The 15,046-nt window shown below is 41.3% G+C and overlaps 2 protein-coding genes across 2 annotated transcripts; one reads left to right on the top strand and one right to left on the bottom strand.

Moving 5' to 3' along the window:
• Nucleotides 1-2,351: 2,351 nt before the first annotated feature.
• LOC125308528 lies at nt 2,352-6,868 on the bottom strand. Its single transcript, XM_048265087.1, has 8 exons — nt 6,840-6,868; nt 6,007-6,036; nt 5,446-5,775; nt 5,090-5,353; nt 4,291-4,584; nt 3,219-3,542; nt 3,002-3,145; nt 2,352-2,789 (listed from the first exon to the last, which is right to left on the bottom strand). The coding sequence occupies exons 3-8, from the start codon at nt 5,654-5,656 to the stop codon at nt 2,569-2,571; spliced, it is 1,458 nt and encodes a 485-aa protein (XP_048121044.1). The 5' UTR covers nt 5,657-5,775; nt 6,007-6,036; nt 6,840-6,868; the 3' UTR covers nt 2,352-2,568.
• A 4,595-nt stretch (nt 6,869-11,463) lies between these two features.
• On the top strand, nt 11,464-14,836 carry LOC125308802 (deleted in malignant brain tumors 1 protein-like). Its single transcript, XM_048265406.1, has 4 exons — nt 11,464-11,589; nt 13,830-13,859; nt 14,052-14,366; nt 14,458-14,836. Exons 1-4 carry the CDS (start codon nt 11,544-11,546, stop codon nt 14,727-14,729), a joined length of 663 nt encoding a protein of 220 aa, XP_048121363.1. The 5' UTR covers nt 11,464-11,543; the 3' UTR covers nt 14,730-14,836.
• The last annotated feature ends 210 nt before the right edge of the window (nt 14,837-15,046 follow it).

Raw genomic sequence — 15,046 nt, 5'->3', positions numbered from 1 at the left:
AACATTCTATGTTGGAAAAGAAATGCATTCACTTTCAAAGGAACACCAAAAGCAACACAATCATTTGCAACTTTTTGATGTGTGATTTTATTAGGATTTTTTATAATCTTCAAATTAATTTTGAGGGAATATGATCATGTCATGTGAAGGACTGATAAACACACATGTCGTTTCACCAGCCATAGGATATGAGCACAGTTCTGCTTTTTTGTGAAATCTGACTTCTATTTTACTATAGCTGATATGGTAGTTGAATGGACAGTACTGATCTTGCATGAAGAGAGCCAGAGTCGTGGGCTGAGCTAAACACTGAGTTCCACCCCACATTGAGCCCAGCCCTCAGGGGAACTTGCTTTCTGGGAAAACAGAACAGGAAGTAACAAGACAACACTAGTGGATGAAAAATAAACTGCAGTACAGTAAAAATGTATGATCATATGCAGAGTTAAAATATTGCAAAAGACCATTCCCATTCCCACCTGTTTCCACCTGTTGGCCTCTGGAAGACGCTTCAGATGCATGCATCACAGCCCAGACAAACAGAGGAACAGCTTCTTTCCCAGAGCCTAACTACCCTGAACGCGCACATGAACTAAACCCCCATATCTTCCCCCTGGTCTGCCCTACTAAAGGGGGACTTGGCAACTATTTAAACCCGTTTAGAAATCATTTGGATGGTTAAATAACCTGTTCTGGAGAAAATGGTGACTTTCCCCGCTCCCCCTAGTGTCCCCAGGCGGAAAACCAACCTTGCAACTTTGGGACTACCATCCCAGTAAGAGAAGTGAGAAACAAGAAACTCGTTTTAAATTGTGTTTCTTACCTTGTAACATCCACATTGTTCTGCCGAACTTATGCTAACCGTTTTGCTAACTTGTAAACAAATCCATGTGCTTTATCGTTACCCTTTTCCACAGTTTGAAATAGGATAGTGCACAACTTCTCCAGCAGAGGGGGAAATAAAGCTAATCCTGGGCAATTTGAAATATTTTAAATCCTGCAGTATATCCATGAAATTATGGAACCCCAGGACTATGCTGTATAGTATGTATGAAGTGGGTATGTATATGTCATGTGTGTGTGCTATTATTTTTTTTATTGAAATGTCATTAAATGTGGGGCACCTAAAGGGAAAGCTCTTCAAATTTTGTTGTATTTGTACAATGACAATAAAAGTAAACTAAACTAAACACTGCCACCTAGATGTTATAACCAAATGTAAAAATGTGTTTAAAGGTAAACTATGCAGTATTGGCAATTTCCTTACTGTTTTTCCATTTTTTATTTTTCGCTTGCTCTGTCATGACGAATGTCTGAGAAACTCAATCGCTACCTTTTTCTAGCCGGTGCCTGGCGTGTATGTGTATTTGAATGCAGTAAAGCAATTCGTTACACTCGATATACTTCCTGACACTGAGGCCGTCGGCCCACAGTTGCAAGGGTGGTTTTTCCGCTCACAGGCGCTAGGGGGAAGCGAGTCGGCCACCATTCAACCCGAAAAAAAGTCATATAACCATTCCAATGACTCTGAAGCTGGTAAATGAAGGTAAATTAAGCTAAACAACTTGCATATTGAGCTAAAAAACATGCATAGTGTGCCTTTAAAATACACATGTTTGTGATTAAAAAAAAAAACTGTTAAAGTCTGATGGCAAATTACATTTTGGTATTGTTTGAAGCTCAGCATGCATTGCTTTAAGCCAGTGCTGTAAGCGGCTACCTGAAGACAAACGCACCCAATCTGACAAAGAATCACAGGCAGATCAGGTTCTCAGTAAGGTGGATAACACAATCAGAATGGGGATTCTGTCACGGTTCAGACAGACCACCAGAGGACCACAATTGCGTCACACCAGAAAGTTTATTAAACTTAAGGGAAAAGGGAAGTAGGGAGTGAGTGAAGGCTCCAGGGGTTACCGGGAATAACAGGGATACAGGGGTTCCGTCCAATGTGCTGTGACTGTCCCCCCCAGTGGCAGCGATGCATCCTATGACGCCGGTGGTGGGTGGTCCGGAAGTCCTGGGGGAACACAGACACAACAGGGCGGATGAAACGAGGCAGAAGTACAGTTCAAGGGAAATCCAAATTCGTAGTAGCAAGGCAGAAGGCTGGTCAGAGTTACCGGATCAAGAGTAGTCAGGAGTCAGTACGGCAGAAAGCAGGTCTGGTTTTCTGGGGCAGAGAATCCAAGATTCAGGCAGGTCCGGGGTCACAAAACAAGAGTGAGCCAGAAGCGCGAGCAAACAGGTTCCGGGTGTGAGCTTTGCAGACGATCTGACAAAGGAGAGCTGAAAGACAGGGCTTTAAATACTGGGAGAGGTAGTGGGTAATGCAGCGCAGCTGGCAGAGTAATTAGAGCAGAGCAGAGCAGGGACAGGTGGAGCTAGTTAGGCTGAGTAGAGAGAGTGGTGAGCAGAGTGGAAGATAATGGAAACCACTTAAGGTGGTAACCCGGTGGAGTGAGAGGGCTCATGACAGATTCAGGTGGGGATCAAAATTGGCAAGAAGGAGTCTCAGGACAGGGACACTGACAGAACCGCTTTTAATCCACATGTACCAGACCAGTCTCAGTTATAGTTTTCATAGATGTCATCCTCTTCATAGTCGTTGTCTGAAGCAGTTGGGCCATGCAGCTCTTCTGCATTCATATAGTCTTCTTCCAGATCTCCATCAGTGTCTTTTCCATGATCCCACTGGTCAGCAGGCATGACTGCATTCATATAGATGTTCTCATCTTCACCAGGTGACCCACCTGGTCCATGAAGAAATCTGTATGCGTTTGCAGAACCTGTTAAAATGGAGAGTGGAAGACCACGATACATTATTAATGCTCAAGTGGAAACACTGCTTTAGGGTATTTCAGTCAATATTTGAATGGTTGACAGTACACTATAAAGGTAAAGTATTTCAAAGCATTACATATCAGTTCAACAGGTAAAAAAATTAAAGATAAGTACTACTAATAGATTAATTAAATTATTGATATGATTTCTGACTCACTGTGTGCAACATTGCTCATCTGGATTGTGTGTGTATGTGTGTCACTCAAACACTTTTTCTTCACCAGGTACAGGATGGCAGGGATCAGCAAAAGTAGGAACAACCCTGAAATCACTCCAGATGTAATGATGGGAGCCAGGGATACTGGAAAAGGAACAGGAAATTACAGCAAACAACAAACATACAAAAAAATAATACTCAAGTGCTGGATGTTTACCTCTTACGATGACTGTCAGTGGTGCGGTCTGTGTTGAATTGAATGTGCGGCTGGACACAGTGACCTCATAGACACAGCTGTAGTTGCCCTGGTGGGAGTAGTCTGCCTCAGGAATGTAGAAGGAGGCTGAGTGGTTGATGGCGAGCTGAGTCCTGGTCCTGTTAGACCCATCAAAGATGAGGTGGAAGGAGCCTCCTTGGTGCTGTGGCTCAGTAGAGCAGATGAGGGAGAGGCTGTGGCCCCTGGTCACCTCTGGCCCCTGAGGCCCCCAGAACAGCCTTCCATCTGGGGCACTGAGAGAGATGTTGGGCTGCACAAGGTCCACTGGGGAAGGAGGCAGTTCATCAGTGGAGGTTTGAAATGAGATTACACGTGACTAAAGCTAGAATGGCTCGACAACTTTCTTAACAACCACAAATGTATTGTAGGCCCCAGCCGTGGCACAGCTGGCTGGGGCACCTGCAACATATGCCGGCTACCCGGCTTTGATTCCCGCCCCGTGGTCCTTTCCGAATCCCACCCTGACTCTCTCTCCCACTCGCTTTTTGTCATTCTACCCTGTCCTGTCTCATTAAAGGCAAAAAAGCCCTAAAAAATACTTTAAAAAAACAAAACAAAAATTGTAATTGTAAACGTATTGTAATTATTGAATAGTAGACTGTGTTATGCATTGAGGATCTGGGATTGCAGTTAAAAAGTGCACATTTCACATACTATAAGATGGAAGTTTTCCTATAAAGCAATATCCTATAACTGCTAACTCCTTATGTCCTTCATATCCTTGCATACATTACTCTTGCACTTTTTAGTTGATGTTTTAATTGGACAGTATGACAGTATGTTTTATGTTTCATGTTTTTATGTTTCTATTTATTATATTGTCTTTTATTATGTCTCCCAGCACAGTTGGAGATGTTACATTTTACATTTCACTGCTGTTTTACATGTAAAATCATGCATGTAACAAATAAACTAAACTTGAACTTGAACTAATGTCCAAACCCATACAACCTTTACAACATTACTTAACAAAACACAGAAATATGTCCATATATGATATATAATCACATACCTATTACAAAAAGGCTGACAGTAGCACTCTGGGGGGATGTGAATTCACGACGTGAAACCCTAGTTTTATACTGGCAGTAGTAGGCTCCTTCATGGATAAAGTCCACTTGAGGAATGGTGAAGAGTGCAGAGGTTCCAGTGGAGATCTTTTTCTCAGTAAATGACCCAGAGAGCTGCTGTAGGGTGAATGTACCACCCAGGTGCTGTGTAGAGATGGAGCACCTCATCTGGGCAGACTGACCCCAAGAAACCTCTTTACTGGTTTCCAGTGAAAGACTTGGCTTCTCTAGTAAAACTGGAAAAGAAGTTAGGGTGAGATGCAACAAATACACAAACTAAAGGGGCACTTGGAGAGCGCAGACCTCTGCTACTCTCTGCTACTCTCTAGTAACGTTGCTGCTTCTGTAGTACAACTGGAAAAGAAGAGTAGAGTGCAACAAGACAAACAATACAGAGAAAACATCATTACAGATCATGGCATGAACATTTGATCATGTTATATAGACCCTTTCAACAAGGTAAACAGAAACAATGCTTGAACGTTCTATTTGGGCCCCAATCTACTTCCTCTGCATTAAGATAACATATGGAATGTTAAAAAGGAAGTCTTGTGGGGCCAACTATGATGCTGATAATGGAACTCTCTTGAAAGGGTCCATATGTAATTAACACAGGGGCCCATATGGATCCCTAATAACTATGATTAACTTGATTTACAATTGATGTGATTAGTCCATTAACCCAATTATTTCCTCCACTTTATGATTGTGTGCCTGGTTAGCTGACACCTCTTTACTCACCTACAGTGATGTTAATGGACTGGCTATGAGTAGAGGAGGAGGAGTAGGCACATGTGTAACTGCCCTGGTGAGAGGAGTCCACATTAGACAGAATAAATGTCGTGCTGCTCTGGTAGGAATTAAGAGCCTTTGAATTCACATTAACTCCATTTCTGTACAGAAGTAAGTTGCCATTGCATTGGTATGCACTCCTAGAACATTTGATCTTAACAGTCTTTCCAGCTGAGACTGCTGAGTATGAGGAGAAGAGAGAGATGGAGGGACCTGGAAATGGAGAAGAGTCACATTTCACAAAGATTCACTTTGCTTGATTTTTCAGCAAGTTTACTTTGATGCCATTATACAAATGTACTCACCTTCCATGGAACACACCACCCCTGCATCCTCACCATGGCCACAGTTATGGTTGCTGTTGTAGGAGCACTGGGTCAGAGACTGTTCAGTACCAGAGCATGCAACATCATCCATCCAAATCTCCCCAGTCCCTGCACCATAGGAGGCTGACCCAGGGGCACTGATAGCACAGCCACACCCCAGCTGTCTGCACACCACCTCAGCATCACTCATGTCCCAGCCATCATCACACACAGTTCCCCACTGGTCACCATACCACAGTTTATAGAGGTACACCTCCACTCGACCTGAGCACCAACTGTTTCCATTCACCAGCCTGATCTGGGCAGCGACTACAAAGAAATACAACAGACACAACCCTCAGTTAACACATGACTGCCAAATGCCATTATACCATCATGGTGGATGGATATATTGATGGTTGGAAATATACTGGGCAAAAGGTATAGATGGGAGATTTTACTGATTTTATTGTTTCAATACACTATAGGTTTATGCAATGCTGTGAAGGATTGAAGAGAACTTTTGAGTTTGTGTAATCACTGGGGAAATACTTCACTTACCAGGTACTGAGGGGAAACTGAGAGAAACAACTAGTAAAGGGAGAAACAAACCAAGAGGTGTTGTATGTAAACATGTAGATACAATCAGATGAGATACTTGTTGAATTTATGCTAACACATAAAGATAAGCATATATTCACAACTGCCATGACAAGTGACACATCAGTATAAATTCTGATTCCAATTTGTAATGACTGTTATTCAAATGTAATGTCAAATTTCACATAACCTAGACAAAACATTGTTCATAATACGGCATGTTCTGTGAAATGCCTGGCGTCTCATGCAAAAGTCTTAGTTTGTGCAATGCAGTCTGCTTTGTGGTGTTCCGCAGCCAACCCACATACCCAGCTTCCAATGTTAGCTTTTTTGTTTCTCAACAACGCTTACAATTTTGTAAAAATCTTTGTACAATTTTCCTTTTCTAAAATTATGTAGATGTGTGTGTTTTTGGCAGTAGGATCACCTTTGCTGACCCCTTCTTGAAAACTCTAGAGCTATCAATTTGTTCAAACAACACATTCTTGCTTTCATTTCTAGATTTTGGATACAGGCTGTTTTTCTTGTAGATATTTGAGAACAAATAAATGTTTGATTTGAGAGTTGATAAGACAAATTCACATTTGGATTATGTTGAAAGCATGTTAAACATCATTAGTTTCCATATGTATTCTCTTAGTATATAACATTGATCTCAACACTACAGTCATTACATTTAACCACAATTAAAAGGCAATTTGAATTATTGTTATTGAAAATATTACATTTCAGATAAATGCTAGGAATGTATGTATGATTTGTGGGCTGTAGTGGAAAAATGAGTTTATTGTTACCTGAAACTAGAGCGAGTACAGCCGTCAACATCTCCCCTTTGATGAGAATTTCAAGAAATGGTCAGGTCTTCCTCTTTCTCAGTTTCTTTTAGCCTCTTTTAACCAGGCCATAGTCAAGTAAGTCGTCAAAGCTGGGTCAGCAAATAAATTTGCCACTTTTTGTAATTTATCAGGAAAGCAGTCTTTATATCATCTTAAAATTCATTTTGATGGAATATGTCATGTGAATGACAGATAAACACATGTGTTGTTCCTGTAAGAGCCTATTTGAGTTAATTATTTGTTGCACATTATTATTTTGATAATTAGAATATTGTATTTACATGCTTAAATATGTAAATTCATAATTTAAGTTATGAATATAATTTAATCCTTTACTGTAATTTGTCAGTTCATCTGTAAGGAGAAATGCACCAGAATTTGCCATGTGCCAGGTCATGTGACGCATGTGTTCATAGCTCAGTATGAGACGGTCAGGTGATGGAGCAACATAGCTTTCTGACCGACGACAACGATAACGATAAAGAGAGCTAACTAGTATATGAAAATAGCATTTTGATACAGGAACCAGATTACCAACGTTTCATTTTGTATTTTGATGCATTTTATTTGACTAAAAATCTGAAAAGAAGATTTGAGTTTGGATACTTTTTGGTCGAGTCATACTAGTTGCTAGACACATGCTCCATTAGTGGCATACAGAAGACAGAAGGAGCGCCACTTACAGTTCCCATTAGTATAGGATACCAGCACAGCATCAGCATAGGATATGAGCACAGTTCCCATCAGCATAGGATACGAGCACAGCATCAGCATAGGATATGAGCACAGCATCAGCATAGGATATGAGCACAGTTCCCATTAGCATAGGATACCAGCACAGCATCAGCATAGGATATGAGCACAGTTCCCATTAGCATAGGATACGAGCACAGCATCAGCATAGGATATGAGCACAGCATCAGCATAGGATACGAGCATAGTTCCCATCAGCATAGGATAAGAGCACAGCATCAGCATAGGATACGAGCATAGTTCCCATCAGCATAGGATAAGAGCACAGCATCAGCATAGGATACGAGCACAGTTCCCATCAGCATAGGATACAGCATCAGCACAGTTCCCAGCATAGGATAAGAGCAGCATCAGCATAGGATAGAGCATAGTTCCCATCAGCATAGGATAAGAGCCCATCAGCATAGTTCCCATCAGCATAGGATAAGAGCACAGCATCAGCATAGGATACGAGCATAGTTCCCATCAGCATAGGATAAGAGCACAGCATCAGCATAGGATACGAGCATAGTTCCCAGCAGCAGTTCAAGAGCACAGCATCAGCATAGGATAATAGGCATAGGATAAGAGCACAGCATCAGCATAGGATACGAGCATAGTTCCCATCAGCATAGGATAAGAGCACAGCATCAGCATAGGATACGAGCACAGTTCCCATCAGCATAGGATACACAGCACAGGATACGAGCATCCCATCAGCATAGGATAGCATAGGATGAGCATCAGCATAGGATACGATCAGCATAGGATAGGATATGAGCACAGTTCCCATCTGTAGTTCCCATCAGCATAGGATACGAACAGTTCCCATCAACATGTGCAGTTCCCATCAACATGGATATGAGCACAGTATCAGATTTTGCTCTGGGCTGGAAGCAGTTCCAGTGGACAGTACAGATTTTGCATGAAGCTGCAGTGGCTGCAGTGTGTAGATTGGGGCTGGACTCAGACCTCTGATGTACACTTGAATGACAGGCTGAGGCAGTATGGCACATGATCAACGTGGGCTGAGCTCAACACTGACCCACATTGAGCCCAGCCATTAGGGGTACTTGTGGCTTTCTGGGAAAACAGAACAGAAAGTAACAAGTGACAAAGACAAAAAGTGGATGAAAAATGAACGGCAGCCATGAACACCAAAAATGTATGGTCATATACAGAGCTATACTGCCACCTAGAGTTTAAACCAGATGTAAAAATGCGACTGAAAAAAGACTCAGCAAAACATCATGGGAAACAGAACTGTGAAGTCTGCAGTACACCCACCATAGTTCCTCTAAAATCTTCTAAACCTGCAGATGGCAGGCAGCCTAGCAACAGCAACCACACTACCACATTTTGAGGCGCACACATTCAGGTGTGGACTGGTGATTGGGAAGTGTTCTACAGATATCATGCAGATTTAGCAACATGGCTGGTGTGCAGCAACGTCTTTGTTATTAAACATCGTGAAGTGCTGTCCCAATCCCATTTATACCTATCTGAGCCCATGTGGTCTCACACACTCACTCACGTAGCACCTGAGATCAATAAAGTTTGTGAGCCCTTAGTCCTCAGGGCTCACTTTGGGATTGGCCCCAAATTTGCAAGGACACACACACACTCACACAGCAAGGTGTGCCGGGTTCAAAATGCTAATAACATGTGGGCCAGTAGGACCTATCATTAAATGGACAATACAAAAAATGTGTTGTAAACACAATTAGATAGATAGATAGATAGATAGATAGATACTTTATTGATAAAAAAAAAAACATTTCCATTTTATGGCAGTTGTTTACTGATGTTTTTTTTTTCCCCAAGTTTCCAGCCTCGTTTGTCTTGAGTAAAGTGTCCACATACAGCGTCTTGGGGAAAGGGCTCAGAAAGGGTGCGAGCCCTCAAGCACTTCACAGTTTCTGCAGTGGGACAGCCCTAAGCCCTCACTGAGTTCACAGGAGCGCGCACCAAAGTGTGTGAATGTGTCAGGGGAGAGAGTGGGATTGCTAACCCAATTTCCTGTTACGACCCAGACTCGTATGGGCAGCAAACATGCAAGGGACGCCAACACCAGATGAACCTTCAAATTTATTGACTATTATAAAAAGAGTGTCTAGGAAATATGATAGGGTTTCTGGTTGTAGCCTGTAAAGTTGGATATGACGGCAATGACGGAGAAGAGTTTGTAAAATGGATGTAAGGTGGAAGATGGAAAAGAGAATGTGTACAGTATATGCACAAGTGGATGTTGGTTTAGAGTGTAGATACTGTGCCTATAAAAAGTCACCCTATTTCCCCTTTTACGGCTTTTATAAATGGAATTTTGATCAAGTTAACCCTCTTTATCGGTCAGAAAACTATGTTGCTCCATCGCCTGACTGTCTCATACTGAGCTATGCACACATATGTGTCACATGACCTATGTTACATAGCCAATTCTAGTGCAATTCTCCTTACAGATGAACTGACAAATAAAAATACAGTAAGGAATTCAATAATAGTCATACAGTACATAACTTAAATCAAGAATTTACATATTTAAGCATGTTAATACAATATTCTAATTATCAAAATAATAATGTTGGATAACAAATAATTAACTAGGCTCCTACAAGAACAACACATATATTTATCTGTCCTTCATGATCATATTTCATCAAAATGAATTTGAAGATGATACGAAGACTGTGTCCTGATAAAATAATTTTTCTCATAAAATCAAACTGCAAAAAGTTTAATTTGTTGACATGGCTTTGACGACTTTGACGACTACTAGACAGCGGTCTGGTTAAAAGAGGCTAAAAGAAACTGAGAAAGAGGAAGCCCTTTCCATTTCATGAAATTCTCATCCAGTGCCGGGTCAGACCTCTATGAGGCCCTAAGCAAAATCCTGCTAAGGTGTCTTCCAACCTTTTAAAGCAAGTAAAGTAAGTAAGTATTTATTTAGCACATTTTTCATCCACAGAGTACAACACAAAACACTCCACATACAAGACATTGACACACAAGACAAATGATGCCAGACGGAGCGGCTTAAAGTCACACCTGACACACCAGTGCTCCCAATACAATTATCCCACCCCATTTTGGATGTCGACAGAAGTTGCTTAATATCATTTTTGCCCCACATGGCAAAAACGGGAAAGAAAAATAATTTTGTTTGAATCAACTTCACAGTTTTAGGGTGTGGGTAGCATGCTTTTGTGCTAGTAGGCCTACTGGCTGAGGCTGACTGTTCTTCACCTGTGTCTGTAGTAGGTTACCTGCCAAAGACATGTGTACTGGACTGTTACTGACTGATAGACTATTGTAATACTTCATATAATTTACCAGGTGCATCTATTGTCCAGTAGCCTATGCAGCACAGCAAATCAAAGTTAATTCATTGGCTACTTTACACTTTGCTTTAAAAATATAGGAAGAGTGAAATCACCCATTAGTTTAGACAGGTCTTCTTCGCATGTTTCTGCTGAAAAACTGCTAGTTTCAAGATAAACACATTTAAAAGATAGACCCTACGGTTCTTTTTTTTAATGTAGCCGGTCACTGGCATTCAAAAAACGGAATTATGTGGTTATATTTCACAATTTTTGCGAAAGCCACAGGATTCACTTCCCTGTTAGGCCACCAACACACGCTGGAGAGATGCAAATAAGCAGATCAACTTAACATTGCTATAGGCTACTCTTGATGTTTGTTGACATCAAACCAAGGAACGAACACAAGTTTACCCGAACAAGTGTTCCCGTTCCCCATTCTCGTGAAGTTTCTTCTTCCGTTTCTCATGCCCTGAAGGGTAATTTGATTTCATCTTCTATAACTGTATTAGCTTGACTAAAGGGGAGACGGGGAGTGGGGCTTGATTAACTTGCGGGGCTCTACGCAACTTCCATAGTGTGTGTATAGGGCGATCCGGCCCTGTTCTCATCAATGGGGGAGATGTCGATGTCGATGGCTGTACTCGCTCTGGTCTCAGGTAACAATAAGATCATTTTTCTTAACCCTTAAAGGTGTAGGTTTTTCCGCAAGTTCCGCAACAATTGAAGGTTCTAAAATTCTATGTTGAATTCAATGAACCCAGATATTCTTTAGAACGTTCATTTCTCAACATTCCCGTCACACCAGTGTGTACTCCTTTAAGGGTTAAAGGTCCAGTATGTAGGAAATAATGGAAAATAAACTGTAACCATTCCAAAAATGATCACCATATGTTGTCAGAGAGTGAGGAAACACGATGAATTGAAGTAATGGCTTATTTGACAACATTACTCTAACCCGTGAAACCCCGTAAAACCCATGAAAAAAAATCAGTTACGGGGCGGAATCTCTTGGAATTTTCGTTTATGTTTTGAACGATTAATTCTAGAATAGCGTATTAATAATGGGCTAGCGCGTCCTCCTATTTGGGTTGCCAAATTAGCAAAGGCCAACTGTCAACAGCTGTCAGTTGTAGTCATGAATGCCTACAAGAGGCAAGCAAATTTCCAAAATTAAAACAAGAAACAAATTAAGTGGACATCGGCTTCCTGAAATGGTGACGTCTTAAAAACGAAAAAATATCAAGTCTGGCGCTTAAGCTGGCCATATTTCTCCACAACAGGTAGCCTATGCTAAACTTCATCTGCATCGCTAACTTCAGCTACATATGTTACGTTGATTAGAGAGGTATTTTTTGTTTTCACTGTTTCCGTAATGTGTAGCTGGGTCATGGTTGGATAAACGTTAAAGCAGCTGCAGGTCAACTTCTAAGTCTTCATTAGGCTAATGGTGGCGTCTGGTAGTCTTGAGAACGTTCACCAGTGTTTTGATTTTGGCCAACAGAATATCAAATCTGAATGTGTAAGGTGAATTCCTCTGTGGTATGAGTATTTTTAGGGGTGTTATAGAAACAGCAATGGCAAATTGAACTTTTTGAGTTTTTCCCCATTTATACAGCCCATAACTCATACATACATTCATTTAGCTGAAATTTAATATTTACAATAACTATAATTCAAATTGGCTTTTAATTGTAATAACTGTAGTGTTGAGATCAATGTTATATCCTGAGAGAACACATTATAGGCTATGGATCACACTCTCTCCTACTGCCATAAACACACACATCTACATAATTTTACAAAAGGAAAATTGTGCAAAGAGTTTTACAAAAGGTACAAAATTGTACAGTTGAAAAACCTGAATTTTTACTGCATAGTTTTTTAATAGTTGGATAAGTTAACAAAGTTACTGTGAGAGTTGCAACACGTGGAATTAAGAGGAAAGAACAGAAGAGATGTATTTTCAGCCAAAGGATATCTGCTAAGACCTGAAACAAATCTCTTTCCACTTTAGGAAATTACACAAACTCATCAGCGCCAGCCAGCTAGCTAAAATTTCCCTCGGGATGAATAAAGTATCTATTTGCCTATCTATCTCTCTAGCTAGCTAGCTGCACACACCTTGGAAACTAGATGGTAATGAGTTGTGAATAGCAGCAACCGAAGTCTGAAGTATCATCACAGAGGCTAGTAGTTTTTACTGCCATTGACGCCAATGCTACTGACAGCTTAGATTGCCTCTTCTATGTACTGTAAAGTAGGTAGCGATAGCCTTTTCACAACAGCTACACCTTTGTTCAGGAGAATATTGCAACTAGTGTCGCGACTACCATGCACGGTGAGTACAGGGATGGATTAGTGCACAGGCCTACCAGGCCAGGGCCCAGGGGCCCAAGCCATTAGTGTCACGACTACCACGCACGGCCAGTACAGGGATGTATTAGTGCACAGGCCTTGTGCATCATAGCCTCAATATCAACACGTCAGGATGTAGGCTATGAATCTGATTGAATTAAAGTATTGGCCATCCCCAAAATACACCAGAATACAGAAAATCACATCAAACAAATTGAAAATGTTCTGGGGGCGGACGTCACAATGTTGCGCTACAGGTCGGGAATGGCGAGTATACAGTACACTTAAGGCTTTCGCATGAGACACCAAGCATTTCACAGAACATGCTGTATGAACAATGATTGTCTAGGTTATGTGGAATTTGACATTACATTTGAACAGTCATTACAAATTGGAATCAGAATTCATATTCATTTGTCACATGTCATTATGACGTTATGATTACATGCTTATTGTTATGTGTTAGCATAACAAGTGTCACATCTGATTTTATCTACATGTTTACATACAACACCTCTTGGTTTGTTTCTCTCTTTACTAGTTATTTCGGTCAGTGTCCCCTCAGCACCTGGTAAGTGAGTACCCCAATGATTACACAAACTCTTTTCAATCCTTTTCAGCAGTGCATAAACTGTATTGAAACAAAACTAAACCATTTAAACCTTTTGCACAATATTTCCAACCATCAAGATATCCATGATGGTATAATAGCATTTGGCAGTCATGTGTTAACTGAGGGTTGTGACTGTTGTGTTTTTTGTAGTTGCTGCCCAGATCAGGCTGGTGAATGGAAAGAGTCGGTGCTCAGGTCGAGTGGAGGTGTATCTCTCTAACCAGTGGGGAACTGTGTGTGATGATGGCTGGGACATGAGTGATGCTGAGGTGGTATGCAGAGAGCTGGGATGTGGCTGTGCTATAAATGCCCCTGGGTCAGCCTTCTATGGTGCAGGGACTGGATATATTTTGATGGATGATGTTGCATGCTCTCTAACTGAACAGTCTCTGACCCAGTGCTCCTACAATAGCAACCCTGACTGTAAGCATGAAGAGGATGTAGGGGTGGCTTGTACCGCTACAGGTGAGTAAATATACATATTATTATTGAAATGTTGAAATAACCAGTGAGGTCAATCTCTGCAATTGTATACAACTCTCTTTTCCATTTCCAGGTCCCTCCATCTCTCTCATCTCCTCATACTCAACAGTCTCAGCTGGAGAAACTGTTCAGATCAGATGTTCTAGGAGTGCAAGCCGGTGCAATGGCAACTTACTTCTGTACAGAAATGGAGTCAATGTGAATTCAGAGGCTCTTAGTTTCCTCCAGAGCAGCGCTACGTTTACTCTGTCTAATGTGGACTCCTCTCACCAGGGCAGTTACACATGTGCCTACTCCTCCTCCTCTACTCATAGCCAGTCCATTAACATCACTGTAGGTGAGTAAAGAGGTGTCAGCTAACCAGACACACTATCATAAAGTGAGGTTGGAAGCAAGTAAAGCGTAGTTATTAAAATGACCCTTATGCCACCTCTGTCAACTATGTAACACAATTAAAAACCTGCCATGCTATCATGTGGGTTTTATTGTGTTTTCTCTGTATTGTTTGTCTTGTTTCACACTATACTCTGCACTTCATTTTACAGTGGTAGGCCTACTACAGAAGCCAAGCATTTTCCTGGAAACCAGCAAAGAGGTTTCTTGGGGTCAGTCTGCCCAGATGAGGTGCTCCATCTCCACACAGCACCTGGGTGGTACATTCA

This window comes from Alosa alosa, chromosome 15 (genome assembly GCF_017589495.1).
Source record: "Alosa alosa isolate M-15738 ecotype Scorff River chromosome 15, AALO_Geno_1.1, whole genome shotgun sequence".
Lineage (NCBI taxonomy): Eukaryota > Metazoa > Chordata > Actinopteri > Clupeiformes > Clupeidae > Alosa > Alosa alosa.
The sequence above is the reverse complement of the archived record's forward strand: the minus strand, read 5'-3'. Positions and strand labels throughout refer to the sequence as shown.